At 41.4% G+C, this 22,258-nt stretch overlaps 1 protein-coding gene across 1 annotated transcript; it reads right to left on the reverse strand.

The window, feature by feature from the left end:
* Positions 1–306: 306 nt before the first annotated feature.
* Positions 307–7,410, reverse strand: LOC128226331 (cyclin-O protein B-like). The gene is made up of 6 exons (XM_052936214.1): positions 7,303–7,410; positions 5,862–6,143; positions 5,492–5,677; positions 3,295–3,363; positions 885–1,024; positions 307–592 (listed from the first exon to the last, which is right to left on the reverse strand). Exons 1-6 carry the CDS (start codon positions 7,408–7,410, stop codon positions 307–309), a joined length of 1,071 nt encoding a protein of 356 aa, XP_052792174.1.
* Between the last annotated feature and the right edge of the window lie 14,848 nt (positions 7,411–22,258).

The following is a 22,258-nucleotide window of genomic DNA, read 5'->3' on the forward strand; positions in this document are numbered from 1 at the left end:
AACTGGCTTATTACCATTCAAAAACAAAACAGTATTGTTAGGTTTATGTCTCATTTGAACATAAAACATGGGCCACAAATGCTTAGCAAATATGCTGGCATGCCAAAATAATCATTTTCATATCAATAAGTGTAGGAAAAACACAAACACATCTTTTTGATACAAATGTTCAGTATATAAATGGTCCCCTTAACTTAATGCAAATTATACTCAACAAAAAAACAAGTAAGGATATCACGCTTTAGCACTAATGGAATGGTTATTGCAAGTAACAATGACCTGAGAACACACCAAGCTGTCTCCTGTTCATTTCGCACTGTACAAGTTCCCATACTTCTCACAGAGCAAGGACATATCCTGACCCGACTGCCGGAAACTGTCGAAAAACATATGTACATGTGTGAAGCATGTCTCGAGCTGATGTGCAGGGATGTCGCGGGTGTAGTGAACTGTGCGTGTGTCCAGGGTGGTGCGAAGCGTCTCCACGGCAACATTCCACACACAAAGGGCCAGCATGGATGGCGGGAACTGACACAGTTCATACTCCTGTAAGGACAGCTCCAGCGCACAACGACCCATGGCACGCGCCATTCTGGTAAAAAGAAAACACTTTTAAAGATAGTCTTAAAATTTCAAAAGCTCAACATAGCAACATATTTTTTTATCTGGTCTCAGGAAACTAGCATGCGAGACCTTTAAATATCTCTATTACACCAGAATAGTTCAAGCGTTCCAGTCTGTGAACAAATAGCCACAAATGTCGAAATATTATATAAGTGAAACACACATGATCTATAAAACAGTTGCTTACAATATATCAGAACTTCATCCCTTAAGCAATTTTTCTGATTTAAAGTCTTAAAATACATGATATTTGGCATTACTTGAGCCTGGAAGTCTGCTCCTCGTCTCCAGTAGAGGCTGCAAGACTGAAGGATGCGAAGTACTCGAGAAACTGCTGCACTGTTGGAGCCATTAGATCAAAACTGGTGGCCATCAGCACGATCAGCTCTAACTGCTTCACCTGGACGGGCAAGTAACATATTTGCATTAAATTCTGTCTCTGTTCATATCATGATCATGTACTGTTTGCAAATAAATTTAGTAAAACTTGTTTGTCAATCAGTAAAAAAAAACAAAGCAAGATCGAAATGCCATTTTGCACGGATGTTCAATTCGTAGCGCCTCCATAGCGGTTTCAAAGAGTCAGTTTGAGTTACAATTGCCACTGTACGAGTCTTGCGAGGGTAATTTTAAGGCAAAATTGAATTGATTGGTAAAAATGTATATTAATGCAAACTGTACATGAACGGATGCTTTGTGGGGTAATAAACTCGCCCTTTCAGTAGTAAATCACTGACAGTGTTAGTGACAGTGACTGGGCAGTCAGTGTTAGAGACAGTGACAGTGGCAGTCAGTGTTAGAGACAGTGACGGTGGCAGTCAGTGTTAGAGACAGTGACGGTGGCAGTCAGTATTAGAGACAATGACGGTGGCAGTCAGTGTAAGAGACAGTGACGGTGGCAGTCAGTGTTAGAGACAGTGACGGTGGCAGTCAGTGTTAGAGACAGTGACGGTGGCAGTCAGTGTTAGAGACAGTGACGGTGGCAGTCAGTGTTAGAGACAGTGACGGTGGCAGTCAGTGTTACTTTGCTATTTGTTGTTCATTGAGGCCATTGATCAAATTCACTCGGTGGCTTTGGGCAAAAGTCATAATCATACAATGCTTCAAAACCTTGAAATGCTAAGTGTATTAGCAAATTGAAGTATTCTTGAAGCCAAGGACGTGTACATATAGATCATCTTGTAACAGGGCGTCTTTACAAGTATATATGTACCGTTATTATAGATTCCCTTTATCAAGCTTTAGTTTCATTACACACTCAGTTGTGAACTGCATATGCAGAATAAAAGCCAACTAAGATCACATACATGTATTAAAAAAGGGTAATTGTGTTCAAGTCTTGCTACATCTGATGTTCACAAGTATATTGTACCTGTCCTCTGGTATATTGTACCTGTTCTCTGGTGTTAACAAGTATATTTTACCTGTTCTCTGATGTAAGCAAGTAATTGTACCTGTTTTCTGGTATTTATAGGTATATTGTACCTGTTCACTGGTGTAAACAAGTATATTGTACCTGTTTTTTGGTGTTTACAAGAATATTGTACCTGTTCTCTGATAAGTATATTGTACCTGTTCTCTGGTGTTATTGGACCTGTTCTCTGGTGTATTGTATCTGTTCCCTTGTGTATTGTACCTGTTCTCTGGTGTTATTTTACCTGTTCTCTGGTGTTATTGTACCTGTTCTCTGGTGTTATTGTACCTGTTTTCTGGTGTTATTGTACCTGTTCTGTTGTGTTATTGTACCTGTTCTCTTGTATATTGTACCTGTTCTCTGTTATATTTTACCTGGCCTCTGGTGTATTGTACCAGTTCTCTGGTGTATTGTACATGTTCTCTGGTGTTTTGTTCCTGTTCTCTGGTATATTGTACCTGTTCTCTGGTATATTGTACTTGTTCTCTGGTGTATTGTACTTGTTCTCTGGTGTATTGTACTTGTTCTCTGGTGTATTGTACCTGTCCTCTGGTATATTGTACCTGTTCTCTGGTGTTAACAAGTATATTTTACCTGTTCTCTGATGTAAGCAAGTAATTGTACCTGTTTTCTGGTATTTATAAGTATATTGTACCTGTTCACTGGTGTAAACAAGTATATTGCACCTGTTTTTTTGGTGTTTACACGTATATATTGTACCTGTTCTCTGATAAGTATATTGTACCTGTTCTCTGGTGTTATTGGACCTGTTCTCTGGTGTATTGTACCTGTTCCCTTGTGTATTGTACCTGTTCTCTGGTGTTATTTTACCTGTTCTCTGGTGTTATTGTACCTGTTCTCTGGTGTTATTGTACCTGTTCTGTTGTGTTATTGTACCTGTTCTCTTGTATATTGTACCTGGCCTCTGGTGTATTGTACCACTGCTCTGGTGTATTGTTCCTGTTCTCTGGTATATTGTACCTGTTCTCTGTTATATTTTACCTGGCCTCTGGTGTATTGTACCAGTTCTCTGGTGTATTGTACATGTTCTCTGGTGTATTGTTCCTGTTCTCTGGTATATTGTACCTGTTCTCTGGTATATTGTACTTGTTCTCTGGTGTATTGTACTTGTTCTCTGGTGTATTGTACCAGTTCTCTGGTGTATTGTGCCAGTTCTCTGGTGTGTTGTACCAGTTTTCTGGTGTATTTTGTACCTGTTCTCTGGTATATTGTACCTGTTCTCTGATGTATTGTACCTGTTCTCTGGTGTAGGTTTCATTGCACTTCTCGAGGAGTTCATGAATCTCGGGTGGACAAATCTCATTCTGAAACAAACACAACATCCTGCATTAGGCGATATTCAGGAAACACAACCTCCTGGATTAGAGACATAGTCCAGGGGAGACAAACCGTACACTAACTGTGTATTTCAATATGCGTGCTTCATGCACTTTTAACAGCCAATGGCGATATCGATAGACTAAGTTAGTATAGAGACAGAACAAAAATAGTTCGTTTTTATTTAAAACGTTTTACAATCTTGTAGTTTGTCTGAATATAAATGCATTTTCAGTTTCACAACCAGCCTGTTTAACACTGAAATTTGGCCGCGGTCCGAGACCATTCTTAAAATGGTTCATGGGGCAGTAGTTGTAACACAAGTATCGTGAAGCCTGCGCATATTAATTTATGTTTATTTTAATTAAACAAGGATCATAAAGCTACAATGATTCAAGTCAGAGTTATGGGCCCTGCCCTGGCGTGGCTAGATTAGAACTGATGTGTAGGCCCGGTGTGCTAGAGGGATTCGGGTGCATGCTCTCAGGCGTCTTCAATGCATGATGTGCTAAGGCTCATTCTCCATTATATTTTAATATTATATATTAATACAAAAAAAGAATAATGATAGTTAAAATTAAAAATACGCCAAAAATTGAATGCATTTTGGACTTATTAAATCGTATGCAGACCCAGACCTTTAGGGCCTTCGCTTAGCTACGCCACTGCCTGTTATACATGTATGTTTTTTGTGAATTATACCTACCTTGATCTAATGAAAATTATTAAACTAGATATTTCCCATACCCACAAAACCGATTACTTCTCAGACCATTAGTTTAATTTAGTGAATACTAGTAGCTTGAAGCTGTGTTTAAAATGACAAGATAGAATTAAAAGTAATTTCTGGTTATGACAGTAAAATTTGAAATGAATTTAACCTAGAGTTATGAAACTTGATTGTCCAATATTCCCTGAGGACACTGATAAAGATTGAACTCAATAACATGATTGGATATTAGTACATTAGTATGACTAGCACGCAAGACAAAGCTCTGCTTCTATGGCGCCGCCAATGCGAGGGTGGAGGTAGTGGAGCCCTTCATAATCAGTTATGTCATTGGTTAAATGGGGTCGTAAATACAAATAAATTTACTTTACATATATTTGGAGAAAAACGTAACGGAAACAAGCTAGTGAATATTGCTAGCACTACAATAGTCTCCAACCGGTTGTGCTGCCATAGTTACACTATGTTTAAATGATGTGCAAAATGTCCTTATTCACCCCTATTACTTACACACACCGGTCATGTACTTAGCTTGAATACTTCTTCTGTTGTCACAGGATTTATATTTCGGGATGAACGGAGGCATTCAAACAGTTTTTGCTGTCATAGAAAAAACATTTTTGTCCGATATATATTGACTTGCATAATCCCCAAATCGTTTTCAAAACGTACACCGAGTTATATGAATGCAGCATTTATACTGTCTTATACCAAGATCAAGTAAAAAAAGAAAGATATTTTAACCATTTTTGTTGCCAAAGCAAACGCAGGTCTTGTCAAACGAAAGGTCTTCTTTTATACATGTTATGCCAAGGGCCATTCAGAAAGTGTTATTTTCGCTTTTTTAATTGCCATAGCAAGCACACTTTTTATCCGACAAGTCATATATACAAGGACGTGCATAATCTCCTACCCGCACTCTTTCCGCATACCAAGTTAAAGTTACCTAGCTTGCATACTTTAGGTTATTGTAGCGTCTGTAGGGATTTACCCGCCAACATTGACCTGATCCTGATGACCTCTATTTGCAAAATTTCACAATTGAGTTAATTTTTAAAATTATTTTTGGGTTTTTCCATGCCTATTATCATTACAAAACACACGGTAAATAACAACATGATCATCATCATAAGTTTTATTTGTGCGAAACCTAACGTCTGGCATATTAGCTCAAATGGTAACGAGCTTGTCTATGAGCAACCATAGTTATGGTGCAATATACCACGTGAGTTTGATCCCGGCCGGGCACACGCAAGTATATATTATTATTATTATTAAGTTCTATTAAATGCATATAATACGATCACATATAGTTATATTTTGCACCGTATGACTTATATATTAATATTTTTACTGAATGATATAACAATTACTACGTATAGTACCTGTTTACTGGCGACGAGAAGGCACGTGATTCCGAGCAGCTCGAGGCAGTCACGTGACACCTGCATCACGTCCAGCACGCGGTCGAACACGTGCACCGCGAGGTAGAGCGTGTCCTGGCACAGCGCTAAATCATGGTGCACCGACGTCAGCCAGTGGATCAGCATCTTCCGGACGTCTGGGCTTATCTGAAATAATGGCAAAGTATGCAAAAGTAAATAATACCGTTTAACTAACCGTTCGTTCGACATGATTCATATTAATCAAAATATGCCTTTAAGCAACAGACACCGCAGACCACAACATACTTGTTCGGAAAACAGACGATATATCATTTTCCTTTTACAATATATTATAAAGCATATACGTTACCTCTGGTTGGTTGTTCAGACAACTCTTCACGTGGTATTTGTTTTCAATACTGAGTCGGTGTGTAAAAATCTCGTGCACGTAATCCTCAAAACCGTCATGCTCCTGGTCGGCGCACGAGCACTGCGCATCTCTGACTTTGCGCGTAGACGGCCATTCCCAGACGCCCTCAAGACAGCGGAGGTCAACACCGGAAGTATTGGATTTCTGGAAACCAGAGTCGCTCAAGGAAACGCACTCCGGCGCCGACGGGGGAGTGATCTGCAGTGACTGGTCCAGGCTCACCTAAAATATAACTTTGCGAACAAATGCGGCAGTTGCTTTTTACGCTTTATTTGATCGACCAATTATGCAATGCGATATCTATTCACCCAATGTGTCCAAAAGTTATTTCTTTGGGGTCGTCTAAACGATTTGTCGGCGCCGGGCTACTACTATAATTTGGAAACTTATGTATCGCGGGTAAGAGTGAAAAGGCTGCTTCTCGTTTTAGTGGTCACTACAGAATCTCGAAGTGTAGCGCTGTTTAACGTTATGCACACGTGTACACAGTCACTCGGATGGCGTGCCGACGAATTAATTGCTAAAGTTCCAAGACTGATTCAAAATGGAATTTTGATTGGAAATAAATCACTTTTTTCAAGTTGTTATTACATGTATAAGAATTTTAATGAAATTCCCAAATTACTATGGTAACTGTGGTCACTTCAATTCCTAGCATCACTTTGGACGACAATTCTGACTAGATTGTCACTGAACGGTTACCGGAAGCATACAATTTGGGATTATTATAAATATTATTATTTCTATTAGTATTATTGGTCCTGGCCAGATAAAACTGCTTATCTTTGTAGATGCATACGTACTTTAAGCGGTTTATTTTTTATTCTAATTATTCCGGCCTTTAATTTTAAATTATTGATGTAATAACTGTAGTCAATTCTCACAATATTTTCAATTGTAGTACAATAGTAATATCTCTACAGTACACTTCAATTTAAATAACGATTTAAATTAAATACCAAGAAATAAAGGTCGTGTTTACATATGTTATAAAAATTATCAGTAAAGCAACAAAAGAACAATCAACATTCAAAATGCATATTAAATCATAAAATGCATTACGATATTACGTTAATGACAATAATACCATGTACACGCCATGTTGAACGACAAACTCATTACATACGAATACACATGTACACATGATGTAGTTGACATGTATACATGTTATTAAAATATCGTACATGTATTGACTCGGGACAGCATTTGAATTAAAACACGGTGCACATAAAAGCTAAGGAAATATATTTGGCAATTTAGATTCGAATTTCTTTTCTAATACATACTGTCATGCATTGTCCCGAATAATTTGACCGGCTCTAGATAGCGAACGGATTATAATGTACATGTACAACATATATGCACTTCTTCAAGCACTTACCTCGGTCCCGGACGGACAGTCTATTCCTTCATCCTCTTCTCCGTCAGTATTTGTTTTATCATCAACAACGCAAAATGTGGGGTTGCCCTGCAATAGCACTGCACTCATGATGGTGAAGATTGGAGTACACGAGCGTATTTATTCCGAATTATTTGTGTCCATTATCGAGCGTCAAGTAGGTGCAACTCGCGAAATACACGAGGTGTCAGGAACTTGTTTAGGAAAAATGGACTAGTCCAAGAGGGGTGTAATCAGAGTTAATTTATTGTTAGGGAAGTAAATTTGCGTTCATTCTGTGTTTACACAAGTAATTAAAAGTATATATTTCCAACACCTAGCTGACCCATTGTTTAACATTGGCGATGAGCAATAAATGTCTGATAAATGTTATCAGTTTCCTTGCGGACTCCCCCATGGGTAATTGGTATGGTCTGATTTACACTGCCCGGTCTCTGACTAACAGGTGTGTGTCGAATTGCGCAATGTACATGTAAGTAATCGTGTATCAGAACAATTGATACTGATGTCACATTCCTTATTCAAATGTTTTTAAAAGTAATCTTATAAAAAAGAATGGTTCTGTAACATAAATACTGTAATTAAAAATAATAATTAATAAGTTTGCATGCCATAAGGATATCGGTCAAAATCAAGATAAACGTGCAAAATTGAACTCTTTAATTAAATTATGTAAAGCAAACTTAAACTAGAAAAAAAAAAACGGAATTACTTTTTGCTTTTGTTTTTAATCTGAAATATATCAAGACTAATTCAGTATATAATAGTTGTTTTATCAAAAGTAACCGCGTTACCCCTATCTTTCCTGAAAAGCTTATAAATGGATTATTTAAGCTGCACTCTCACAGATTGAACGTTTTGAAAACTGTTTTATTTTTTGTCTGGGAACGAGCCAATTTATGTATGGAAACCAGTCAAATAAGACTGCTAACAAAAAAAGATCCGCCGCGGCGGCAGATTTTTATATACACAAAAATGTAAAAGTTTAAAAATTGATGTTTTATGCATTTTTCTTAAACCATTGTAACGCTTTTAGCCATAAAACATTTTTTTGAACGGAAATATATAAATCTGCGCTCTGATCTTTTGTCAGCAGTCCATTTTATCACTTGTTTGCAGATATTTACGCCAAAATGTGCTCATTCCAAGACAATTTTTTTTAAAGTTATAAATTATTTGAGCCATTTTAAGGCAAAATTATTAGCCTAATCTGCTATTTGGTCCCGACAATATTCGGACACTGTGGTCTTCCAGGGGGTCCCGACAATATTCGGACAGTCCGGTCATCTATGATTCCGTACTATATAAGGAAAGTCCGGAATTCAAGAAGGTCCCGACAATACTTGGACAATCCTGCCTTCTAGGGATCCGACAATATTCGGAAATTACGATCTTCTAGGGGTCCCGACAATATTCGGAAAATCCGATCTTCTAGGGGTCCCGACAATGTTTTGACAGACCGGCATGTCAGGGGGTTCCGACAATATGCGGACAGGCCGGTCTGCTAGGGGGTCCCGACAATATTAAGACAATCCGATCTTTTAGGGGCCCATACCGAAAATATTCGGACAAGCCTGTCTTTTAGGGGCCCTTTCCGACAATCTTCTAGAGGGAAAGTCTTCTTAGGAAAGTCCTGTCTATAAGGGGTCCGAAAACATTCGGACAGTCCTGTCTACTAGGGGGCCGACAATATTCGGACAGTCCTGTCTACTAGGGGTCCGACAATATTCGGACAGTCCTGTCTACTAGGGGTCCGACATTATTCGGACAGTCCTGTCTACTAGGGGTCCGACATTATTCGGACAGTCCTGTCTACTAGGGGCCTTACATTATCACGACAGTCGTGTCTTTTAGGGGCCCGTCAATATTCGGACAGTCCAGTCTAGTAGGGTTCCGACAATATTCGGACAATCCAGTCTACTAGGGGTCCAACAATATTCGGACAGTCCCGTCTTCTAGGGGCCCGACAACATTCGGACAGTCCCGTCTTCTAGGCGCCCGACAATATCCGGACAGTCACGTCTACTAGGTGTCAGACTATATTAAAACAGTCCTGTCTACTAGGGGTCCGACATTATTCGGACAGTCCTGTCTACTAGGGGTCCGACAATATTCGGACAGTCCGCTCTACTTTAGGGGTCCCGACAACATTCGGACAGTCCAGTCTACTAGGATTACCGACAATATTCGGACAGTTTGGTCAATAGGGGGAGTACCTGACAATATTAGGACAGTTCGGTCTACTAGGGGGAGTACCCGACAATATTCGGACAGTTCGGTCTACTTAATTGGGGGAGTACCCGAAAATATTCGGACAGTTCGGTCTACTAGGGGGAGTACCCGACAATGTTCGGACAGTTCGGTCTTCTACGGGGTCCCGACATTATTCGGGCAGTCCAGCCGTCTAGAAGATCCAGACAATATTCGGACGGTACGGTCTACTAGGGGGAGTACCCGACAATATTCGGACAGTTCGGTCTACTAGGTGGAGTACCCGACAATGTTCGGACAGTTCGGTCTTCTACGGGGTCCCGACAATATTCGGACAGTCCAGTCTTCTAGAAGATCCAGACAATATTCAGATAGTCCAGTCCACTAAGGTCCCCGACTATATTCGGACATTCCAGTCAACTAGGGGTCCTGACAATATTCGGACAGTCCCGTCTACTAGAGGGTCTCGGGGTATGCTCTTAAATTTTAAAGAAAAGAAAAAAACAAAATGATGTAAAAAATGTTTTATGTCTACAATGTCAAAACTCTTATGTATTTTGCGAAATGCATTTTCTCTTCTCTGCCTCATATTCGTCACAATGGAAGAAAACAAGAAATATGGACTTCCTTTACAGTATTTATTACGTGTTTGGTATATTTTAGCTTGGTCAAGTTGTGGGTATAAATGTAGCTACAAAATGAATATATCCAGAGACTACATAGCAGACCTTCATGGTGTAAGATAACATAAATCACAGGTCGGGCAGAAAAACAATACATCACAACTGATAAGACTCGCAATTAAGTGAGGATGCTGGCAGATTTCTTTAGATGTTCATATCTTTGAATGTGTGTTTTAGTGGATGACCAGTTTATTGTAAGATTTAAATATTTGAGAATACGCCTTAATGCAAGATACACATTTAGTTAAAGTTTAACATTGCCAATATGGCAATATGATAAATATTTGAACCGGATCTTCAATTGTCCATCCTCCCGTATGTCCGCTTACAACTTGTTTCAGTATTGAATTTCGATCGAACTTTACATTGTTTTAGAGCTGGGGAAGGTGCGTCCCACATAGATCCGTCCCACATAGATCCGTCCCACTTAGATCCGTCCCACTTAGATCAGTCCCACATAGATCCGTCCCACTTAGATCCGTCCCACATAGATCCGGCCCACTTAGACCCCGGTCCCACTTAGATCCGTCCCACATAGATCCGTCCCACATAGATCCGTCCCACATAGATCCGTCCCACTTAGATCCGTCCCACATAGATCCGTCCCACTTAGACCGGCCCACCTAGATCCCAGTCCCACTTAGATTCGTCCCACCTAGATCCGTCCCACCTAGATCCGTCCCACCAAGATCCGTCCCACATACATCCGTCCCACCTAGATCCGTCCCACATAGATCCGTCCCACCTAGATCCGTCTCACATAGATCCGTCCCACCTAGATCCGTCCCACCTAGATCCGTCCCACTTAGATCCGTCCCACATAGATCCGTCCCACATAGATCCGTCCCACATCCGTCCCACATAGATCCGTCCCACATACATCCGTCCCACCTAGATCCGTCCCACATAGATCCGTCCCACCTAGATCCGTCCCACCTAGATCCGTCCCACATAGATCCAGTGCACTAATGGCTCACGTATCCCGATACCAATGTTGTACAATAAACGTGTTTTAAACAAAACTGTATGATGTTTTCATATACATATGTAAATTATTCAGTTTCGATTTCCAACTCGACGATGGATCGAAATGACTCCCATAAATGCCTATAATCGATTATGGTTTTTGTCCGCTTTCCAATCCATAAATCGCAGTGTAATATTTGCGCTTGGTTAGATTAGAAATTAAAATACGAATTATCAGATTTCAGCATTAAGAAATCTATACCTTTTCCTTTTTTTCCTTAGAAATAGTTATTTGTGCTGCATGAGCTGTGTCATTTAAGAATTAAAGAAAACTGAACAGGAAAAATTCAAAATCTGATACTGAAAATGTCCTATTGAATTAGTTTGTAAAGTAGAAGCCGCAGTAACAATCAGACCCCTAATTCATGATTTTTACAGCTACAGTGATGGTGGCATTGGTCCATATACGTGATTCCTCGGTTTTGTCGAACGACGTGAAAGAAATAATTAAAAGCAGTTTAAAAGACAGCCAGCGGATGCTTGGCGATGTAAATGGACAGTTTGTACAGCCAGCCGTACAGCGGTCACTTGTGTAGGATACGAACATGTTTTGCTTATCTAACGTCGGAGAACAGATAAAATAATTGACAGCACTCAGTGACTGCTGTTTGAACAACCGAATTTACTAAAACGCTTAGATGTCTTTTCGCGTTGTAATAGGATTATCCCAGACAGCCGTCTGTCACCGCAAGCCAGCAACATTGTAACGAACATAATACCGACAGCCAATACGACAACGCTAGTAAGCAGCGTGGAGACGCTACCGATTCAGCCAGTAGTCCGGACAATAAACCAGTCAGCAAGAAATATGGAGACGCACACGATAACGCCTGCCAGCACAACCACGTACCTGGTCCCGCCAGCCAGAAACATGGGAACGCACACGACACCACAAGCTAGCACTGCAACGTACCTGGTACCACCAGCCAGAAACATGGGGACGCACACGATAACGCCTGCCAGCACAACCACGTACCTGGTCCCGCCAGCCAGAAACATGGGGACGCACACGATACCACAAGCTAGCACGACAATGTACCTGGTACCGCCAGCCAGAAACATGGAGACGCACACGATACCACCAGCTTGAACGATAATAAACCTGGTACCGCCAGCCAGAAACATGGGGACGCACACGATACCACCAGATAGCACGACAATGCGCCTGGTACCACCAGCCAGAAACATGGGGACGCACACGATAACGCCTGCCAGCACAACCACGTACCTGGTCCCGCCAGCCAGAAACATGGGGACGCACACGATACCACAAGCTAGCACGACAATGTACCTGGTACCGCCAGCCAGAAACATGGAGACGCACACGATACCACCAGCTTGAACGATAATAAACCTGGTACCGCCAGCCAGAAACATGGGGACGCACACGATACCACTAGCTAGCACGACAACGTACCTGGTACCACCAGCCAGAAACATGGGGACGCACACGATAACGCCTGCCAGCACAACCACGTACCTGGTCCCGCCAGCCAGAAACATGGGGACGCACACGATACCACAAGCTAGCACGACAATGTACCTGGTCCCGCCAGCCAGAAACATGGAGACGCACACGATACCACCAGCTTGAACGATAATAAACTTGGTACCGCCAGCCAGAAACATGGGGACGCACACGATACCACCAGTTAGCACGACAACGTACCTGGTCCCGCCAGCCAGAAACATGGGGACGCACACCATACGACTAGCTAGCACGACAACGTACCTGGTCCCGCCAGCCAGAAACATGGGGTTGCACACGATACCACCAGCTAGCACGACAACGTACCTGGTCCCGCCAGCCAGAAACATGGGGACGCACACGATACCACAAGCTAGCACGACAATGTACCTGGTACCGCCAGCCAGAAACATGGAGACGCACACGATACCACCAGCTTGAACGATAATAAACCTGGTACCGCCAGCCAGAAACATGGGGACGCACACGATACCACCAGCTAGCACGACAACGTACCTGGTCCCGCCAGCCAGAAACATGGGGACGCACACGATACAACCAGCTAGCACGACAACGCGCCTGGTACCGCATCCTAGAAACATGGGGACGCACACGATACCACCAGATAGCACGGCAATGCGCCTGGTACCACCGGCTACAAACATGGAGACGTACACGATACCACCAGCTAGCACGACAACGCGTCTGGTACCGCAAGCTAGAAACATGGGGACGCACACGATACCACCAGCTAGCACGGCAATGCGCCTGGTACCGTCAGCTGAAACATGGGGATGCACACGATACCACCAGCTAGCACGACAATGCGCCTGGTACCGTCAGCTGAAACATGGGGACGCACACGATACCACCAGCTAGCACGACAACGCACCTGGTACCGCAAGCTAGAAACATGGGGACGCACACGATACGACTAGCTAGCACGACAACGTACCTGGTCCCGCCAGCCAGAAACGCGGGGACGCACACGATACCACAAGCGTGCACGGCAACGTACTTGGTACCGCCAGCCAGAAACATGGGGACGCACACGATACCACTAGCTAGCACGACAACGTACCTGGTACCACCAGCCAGAAACATGGGGACGCACACGATAACGCCTGCCAGCACAACCACGTACCTGGTCCCGCCAGCCAGAAACATGGGGACGCACACGATACCACAAGCTAGCACGACAATGTACCTGGTACCGCTAGCCAGAAACATGGGGACGCACACGATACCACCAGCTAGCACGACAATGCGTCTGGTAACGCCAGCTAGAAACATGGGGACGCACACGAGACCACCAGCTAGCACGGCAATGCGCCTGGTACCACCAACTAGAAACATGGAGACGCACACGATACCACTAGCTGGCACGACAACGCACCTGGTACCGCAAGCTAGAAACATGGGGACGCAAATGATACCACCAGCTAGAACGACAACGCGCCTAGTATCGCCAGCTAGAATCATGGAGACGCACACGATACCACCAGCTAGCACGACGATGCGCCTGGCACCGCCAGCTACAGACATGGAGACGCACACGATACCACCAGTTAGCACAACAATGCGCCTGGTATCGCCAGCTAGAAACATGGAGACGCACAAGGTACCACTAGCTAGAACGATAATAAACCTGGTACCGCCAACTGGAAACTAGCCACTAGCCACTAGCTAACACGACAACGTACCTGGTAGCGCCAGTCAGAAACATTGGGACGCACAAGATACCACCAGTTAGCACGATGATGCGCCTGGTTCCGTCAGCTTAAACACGAAGACGCACACGATACCACCAGCTAGTACGACAACGTACCTGGTACCGCCAGCTAGGAACATGGGAACACACACGATACCACCAGTTAGCACGACAACGTACCTGGTACAGCCAGCCGGAAACATGGGGACGCACACCATACCACCAGCTAGACACGTGCCTGGCACCGCCAGCTAGAATCATGGAGATGCACACGATACCACCAGTTAGCACGACAATGCGCCTGGTATCGCCAGCTAGAAACATTGGGACGCACACGATACCACAAGTTAGCACGACAATGCCCCTTGTACCGCCATATAGAAACATTGAAACGCACATGATACCACTAGCTAGAACGATAATAAACCTGGTGCCGCCAACCGGACAAATGGGGACGCATACGATACCACTAGCTAGCACGACAACGCGCCTGGTACCGCCAGCTAGAAACATAGGGACGCACACGATACGAGCATCTAGCACGACAACGCACCTGGTACCGCCAGCCGGAAACATGGAGACGCACACGATACCATCAGTTAGCATGACAATGCACCTGGTATTGCCAGCTAGAAACCTGGGGACGCACACGATACCACCAGATAGAACAACAATGCGACTGGTAGCGCCAGTCAGAAACATGGGGACGCACACGATACCACCAGCTAACACGACAATGCGCCTGGTACCGCCAGCTAGAAACATGGGGACGCACACGATACCACCAGCTGGCACGACAATGCGCCTGGAACCGCCAGGAAGAAACATGGAGATGCACACGATACCACCATCTAGCACGACAATGCGCCTGGTACTGCCAGCAAGAAACATGGAGACGCACACGATACCACTAGCTAGCACGACAACGTACTTGGTACCACCAGCTAGAAACATGGAGACGCACACGATACCACTAGCTAGCACGACAACGTACCTGGTACCGCCAGCCAGAAACATTGGAACACACTCGATACCACCAGTTAGCACGACAATGCGCTTGGTTCCGCCAGCTAGAAACATGGGGACGCACACGATACCACCAGGTAGCACGACAATGCGCTTGGTTCCGCCAGCTAGAAACATGGGGACGCACACGATACCACCAGCTAGCACGACAACGTACCTGGTACCGCCAGCTAGAAGCATAAACCCGTTATTCAATTCACTTAATACTTCACACAGTTGTTCAGGGCTATCACATAATGAGGTTGGATAACTTCATATTATCCTTTATACAAATGATGGCCCCTGATTGATTATTGAACTTAGGCTAAAGTTTAAGGGCAGGTTGGGATATTTACTAATTACTTCTTTATCCTTCATTCAATTGACCTAATACTTCACACATTTGTTCGGGACCATCACACAATAAGGTTACCGTACTGCATATTATCCTTAATACAGTAAAACTGCGCTCGTTCGAACAAGAGCTCGTTCGAGAACCGGCGTTCCCTCGAGGTCGAAGCTTGGTCCCGAACTTTTTTCCTTCTATTTTCATATAAAATATACCTACTCTGCATCGAAACCTAATTATGTGATGTGTCGAGCAATTTACTCGGTCCATAGTACACAATTCATGCACAAAACCTTATGGCTCCCTCGAGGTCATAATTTCACACTTTTGCCCGAACGCGTGCTCCAAAATAAACAAACAATTGCTGGTTATTAAGATTTTAAGTTGTACAAATTGCAATGACAGTTGAAAGGCAATTTGATAAGGTGTGAAAACCCGTTTAACACTGTTAAAACGTGACCGATTAGTTGATATGGGCATTTTGCATAAGAAGTTAATGCCGAGAAGTTTATTGTAAAAAGGTAATGAGTAACAAAAATATTAATACACACTACCATATCGATGCAACATCGGAATTTCTGAAAAGAATTCTTTCTTGTCACTTTGCTGGAAATATGGCAGATTTGTACAAATAAAATATTATATTCATTCATTAATTGATATTTCTTTTACATTTTATATTTAGTATACATATAGTATAAGGCAGCCTTTGAACATATGAACGATTTCCACAACACATAATCGGTGTCTTAGTAAACAAACGACTTTAAACTTAAAATTCACTGAAAGATATTTCATAACAGATTGGAGAATTAAAAATCGGGTCGTTCGAAACATCGGTTCCCTCAAGGTTTAGGCTGGGTCCCCGGCGACCTCGAGCGATCGCAGTTTTACTGTACAAGTTAAGCCACTAGATGTACGTTTAGGAACTTAAGTTTAAGTTTCAGAGCAAGTTGGATTAAAAAAACAACACTTCTATACCCTTCATTCAATCAATTTAATACTTCGCACAATTATTGACGATCATCTTACAAGGCTATATAACTCCATTTTAACCCTAAATACAAATTATGCCCTTTGATTGACTTTTTTCATTTCTTTTGACAGGCACATTTTTATATTCTAAACCGGGTTTTCACAAAGGGAAAACTATTTATTGGGATGATTTGCGTCATTGTTCGGGTGGGCTGGTGAGAGGGCATTAGCTAAATTTGACATATAGTGACAAGACTTGATATAAAGGAAGAGCTGATGGAGACCTTAAAAGGCTTTCATGGGATGGCGTTTGAGGCCCCTAGGATCAAGGTGTATAGAAAAATGATTAGTATTAAATAACTTAAGTAAGGGTCGGCATATTGCGACCAACATTGGTATATATGATACTTTTCATGAGATTGTGTTTTGGGACCAAGAGTTATGGTCATGGTCAGGGTCACTGTTTCTAAAAATAGAAAAAATGGTAAGTACTGAATAACATTAGTAAGGGTTGACATAGTGTGACCAAACTTGGTATATAGGACAAGTTTGTGGAGACCTTTCATTGGATTGCCTAGGGTCAAGGCAATGGTTACGAAAAATAAAATACCGTTTGGTACTAAATAACTTTAGTTATGGTTGACATACTGTGACCAAACTTGATATTTCGGAAGAGTCTATTGGGGACATCCATGGGATTGTGTTAGAGGCTCCTAGGATCAAGGTCTCTGTTACAAAAAATAGAAAAAAAAATGAAACTGTATTGACTTTTTATTGCTTTTGACATCATTGTATCCACTTCTAAGACAAAGCGACGTAGTCGAGCGCGCTGTGTTACGACAGCTCTGGTACTATTTTCCGGCCACTAAACGCCAGCTCCACCACTTAACGGTGGTGCAAAGAAAATGACCCTGTCGACACTTCCGTGGTGCAGCTGTGCCCTATGTTTACCTGCACCTGATTTATGTTTTACTTGATAATTTTATTAAACGTACATGTTTCGAAAATCGAAGAATGTGGTACCGTGTAATAACACTTCTACTGCAGGCCGGCTGTCTTCCATTTCGTTTCAATAGTGTGCGAACTGTGGTGCCATGAGCTTTTCTCCCGAATCGGACTTGTGCATATTTTGAGATCTGCTTGCATTTCAAGTTCACTTCGTTGTCTACAGACACCGTGAGAACATTCTGGCGCATGCAAATATAACTGTTATGTATAGACTTGTACTTACGCCGGAACTAGTAAGCATTTTTTAACAGTAAATATGCACTAACCCATAAAAGTAGTGGCGCTTTTGCCCTAGTGGAGGCGCTGTCGAGAAGTGGTGGCGCTGTCGAGTATTTTTTTCGCCCGAAGTAAAATTTAACGCTTCGGATTGAATATACAGACATTCCTTACACGCAGAATCTTCTCAGAACCTTCGTACCATGCGCAAACCAAGTTTCATGAGCTTTTCTTCTTAATGCAATATGCCACGATCAGGTTTAAGTGGTATTTTACTTTGCTCATGGCCATAGCACCTACGCTTTTACCAGCTGAAATAAATTTGGATACTCTCTCGATGTCATTATTTCAACACATCAAGGGCCATGTACTGTTTTTTTAGTAATAATGCCCAGATCCAATTTAGGTGGGGTTAGTTGTTGTTGTTGTTGATGTTTGTGTTGCCATAGCAATATCAGACTATCACAATCGTGATGAATACTCACAGATAACGCATGTACACAGGTATGCTTAATTATTGAGCTGTGGAGTAGACACGCGAATTGTGAGGTGGACAACGGTCTATGCTAACCAACATTCCTATGAAGTTTCATAAGTTTAGGTGCAATCTTTCTGCTAAAATATATTTCTTTACATTGAGTAAATCAGAGCGAGACGTGGAAGAAATGGCAGGTGCACAACAGCCAAAGCTTGCCACCATTCCTATGAAGTTTTATAAGTTAAGATTCTATACTTGGTGCTACATGCGGCATGATATTTTCCAGATCATACTTTACAATTGAAAGATCCAACACTAAAACAAATACATGAAATATGGATGAAATATCGGTGCACAACAGCAAATGTTGACCATCATTCCTATGTAGCTTCAAGATATTGTATCCAATATTTTTTATGTTAAATGCCCCACAATATTGTTTAAACAATATTGTACTATTTAAAGGCAATAATTCTTGTTAGACTCTCAGTAAAATCTGAATAAGGGCAGATTACAACAGCTTATGTTGAGTTTTGGCTTTTTTCAGAGCCAAGGGTCATAACACTAGTGAGATCAGTACACAGCAGCCAATGTCCAGCATTCCTATGAAGTTCCATGTGTGTAGGTGATATATTTTGATGCTACATGCAACACAATGCATTTCATATCATTTTTCACTATTTCAAGGTCCATAACTCTTGCACAACACCCTGAATGTATGTGCAATACTTGTGAACTACATACGACACATATTGTTTGGGCTTGACTGGACGAACCAAATTCCTATGTAGCTTCATATATATTTCTGGGTGTTCAATAATGAGCATAAACTCCCAATGGTGCACTATCACTTACATTTACTAAGCATGCATTTTAACTGCTTGAGTTATTGCAGCGCCCAGTTTTAAGACGAACAGACAGAATAACAGACAGAGCGAGGGTAAATCTCTAGTCCCCTCCGGAGAAACCTGTAAGGGACTAATACGATTACTGTATTAGGCCACCATCATCCACAATATCCTCCGGTGAGCTACATGAAACCATATACCAAACAATCGCTTTTCCTTTTACAAGTTTATTGCATGATAAATATGCATAATAAATAATTACAAACAATAAATTAAACAACATTTACAATGACTTAAACATTAACAAAATTTTAACTCTATAACAAACACAGTAAATGACTAAAACAGGTCAACATGAACAGTTCGAACGATAGCAAACATTCGATGGAAACGACATTAATGTAGTTACTAAAAATACATGGTAAGAATGTTTTGAATATGTATAAGGCTCATAGCAGAAATAAAATTTTAAAGGTTACAATTTTATTTGAAAGAAATAAGTTAACAAAGTAACGAAAAGGTATAGCATATAAAGAGAGTGTCAATTGTAATGAAATAACATTGCATGTTTTCAGAAAACAACAACAAAACAAACGTTTAAGACATAATACACAGAGTCCACTCCCAACCCAATCCAACGGCCCATATATATATATATATATATATATATATATATATATTATGTTAAGATCAGCGATACTGCACTAATTCCAGGAGAGTAAAACCCAGTGGTTTGATAATCTACCTCAACGTTGGCAAACAAATTATGTTAAACGATTATTTGTGTAACAAACACCAATTTGCATTATATGATACTTTCAGTTTTTGTTGGAATGTCTTTAAAAGGGGATTTGAATTTGTTAAATTTGTAAGAAGAAATAGATTCTTAGAATAGGGGAATAAGATGCTGTCATATTACACAGACAAACTGCATCCACTGGTAAAACAACGTGAGCCAACCCCTTGGCGGAAACCTTTGGACGGATGTGATAGTGGAACACACCCCATGTGGATGCAGAGTAGCGGATATCCCCCTTTGCAACGCGAGCGTGTTCGATCAGCTATGGGGAGTTAGTCAAATTGTCAAATGATTTATATCAGGCAAGTACTGGGTTAATTTTGAAACATTTTTGGCGCAAGCAAAGGTTGATTATGTTCAGAAATTTTCAGTTAGCCAAGATGGGGAAATTATAGTTAGGCCCGAAATTCCGGGCACAAAACCTTCTAGCATTGAATTATGGACAGAAGCGTTTCTCGTGTTTAGCTCCATTTTTCTGGCGGCTCATCCGCATAGAACATAATTTATGAACTTCTTAATTAAATATTTTAATTACATTTCTTTAACATGATTGTATCCAAAATCATCAGTTAAATAAATATAATTCATTCTAATAAATTTCAAGTTTGTGCACTTATAACAAATATTTTTTGGTGGCACATGTTTTACCGAATGAGTCCCATTAGTGTCGCAAAATGCGAAGTACACCGACGGAGGCTCAGACAGACCCTTGTTTCTTATGACCATTTCGCGCCAGAGTACACGGTATATAAATGGGCTGATTTCATGTGTGAGGAGCTTTTCGGATTTTTTGGATATTACTTCTTTTGGAATATTTTGGAATAACTTTGTATTATTTGTGCTAGCTAATTTATACTTAATATTTGTGATTTTAATTTAATTAAGTCTTCAAAATACTCAGTATAAACATAAAAAATAATTAAAACAAGAAATCGAACATCAAAGTGTTTGTTGTGTTATAATTATAATGAGTAATAAATTCAATGTAGTGTTGTTCTAAGGGGGCAACTAAGAATATAAACGATCTCCGCTACAATTAGTATAATATTTCTCTCTTGTCATATCCTTCATAGATAAGAATTCAGATAAAAACTGACAGCATGCAATGTTGGTTAACTTAACCTTCACCCTCTAGAATGTAAACAACCTTAGTGCACAACCTTAAAGTCATACAGTTTCTTGTTCCATTTCCAGAGAGGAAGGATGGTTGTTTGAAATGGCGTCAGGTGCAGTCAAAAAGAGTATTACAGTAGCAGGTATGTATAAATGTGTTACCTTTAGTTTAAACATAGTAAATATTATGACCTCAATTTGCAGTTTATTAATCAAATCAAATGATACCAATCACAAACTTGAGCATAACCAGTTGGTGATCTGCATGTACATCCATTTCCTCACAGACTTTTGAGTTGGTAAAGAACAAATTAGAGATAACAAAACAGTATCTTTACTATTTGTATAAAACTTTCATATATGGTATATTTAAGTAAATGACTGCAATAATACAGAATCTACCACATTAATCGGACATGTAAGAAAATAACTGAACAAACATTTACATTGAGAATGTATGTTTTTCAGTGCAGAAGAAAAAGACCAAACAAAATAACACGCAAAGGAAGCACGTTACAGAGGCCAAACCGAAGAAACCTGTAACTGAGTGGAAGGAGAAAAAAGAAGTTCCAAAGAAGGCTTCAATTGTTCAAAAGGAATCACGTGATGCGGAAGCAACTGTGACTGACTGCCCAAAATCTTATAACACGCATGATGCATGGGAAAGTTAGTACTGACAGTGTTAATCAGACTAACATAGATCCACAATCTACACCCGTCAGTGCAAGACCTTCCATCAGTTATCACATTCTTTCTACATTTCTGAGTAATTCTCCTGTACCAGTTCCTGTGCCAATGTGTTGTCAGGTGGAAATAGCATGTCGACCATAAACACCCAACTCTCTGACCAATTTAACTCTCCTGTACCAGTTCCTGTCAATGTGTTGTCAGGTGAAAATAGCATGCCGACAATAAACACCCAACCCTCTGACCAGTTTTAACTCTCCTGTACCAGTTCCTGTCAATGTGTTGGCAGGTGGAAATAGCGTCTCGACCATAAACACCCAACCCTCTGACCAGTTTAAATCTCCTGTACCAGTTCCTGTCA

This window comes from Mya arenaria, chromosome 3, assembly GCF_026914265.1.
Source record: "Mya arenaria isolate MELC-2E11 chromosome 3, ASM2691426v1".
Taxonomy (NCBI): domain Eukaryota; kingdom Metazoa; phylum Mollusca; class Bivalvia; order Myida; family Myidae; genus Mya; species Mya arenaria.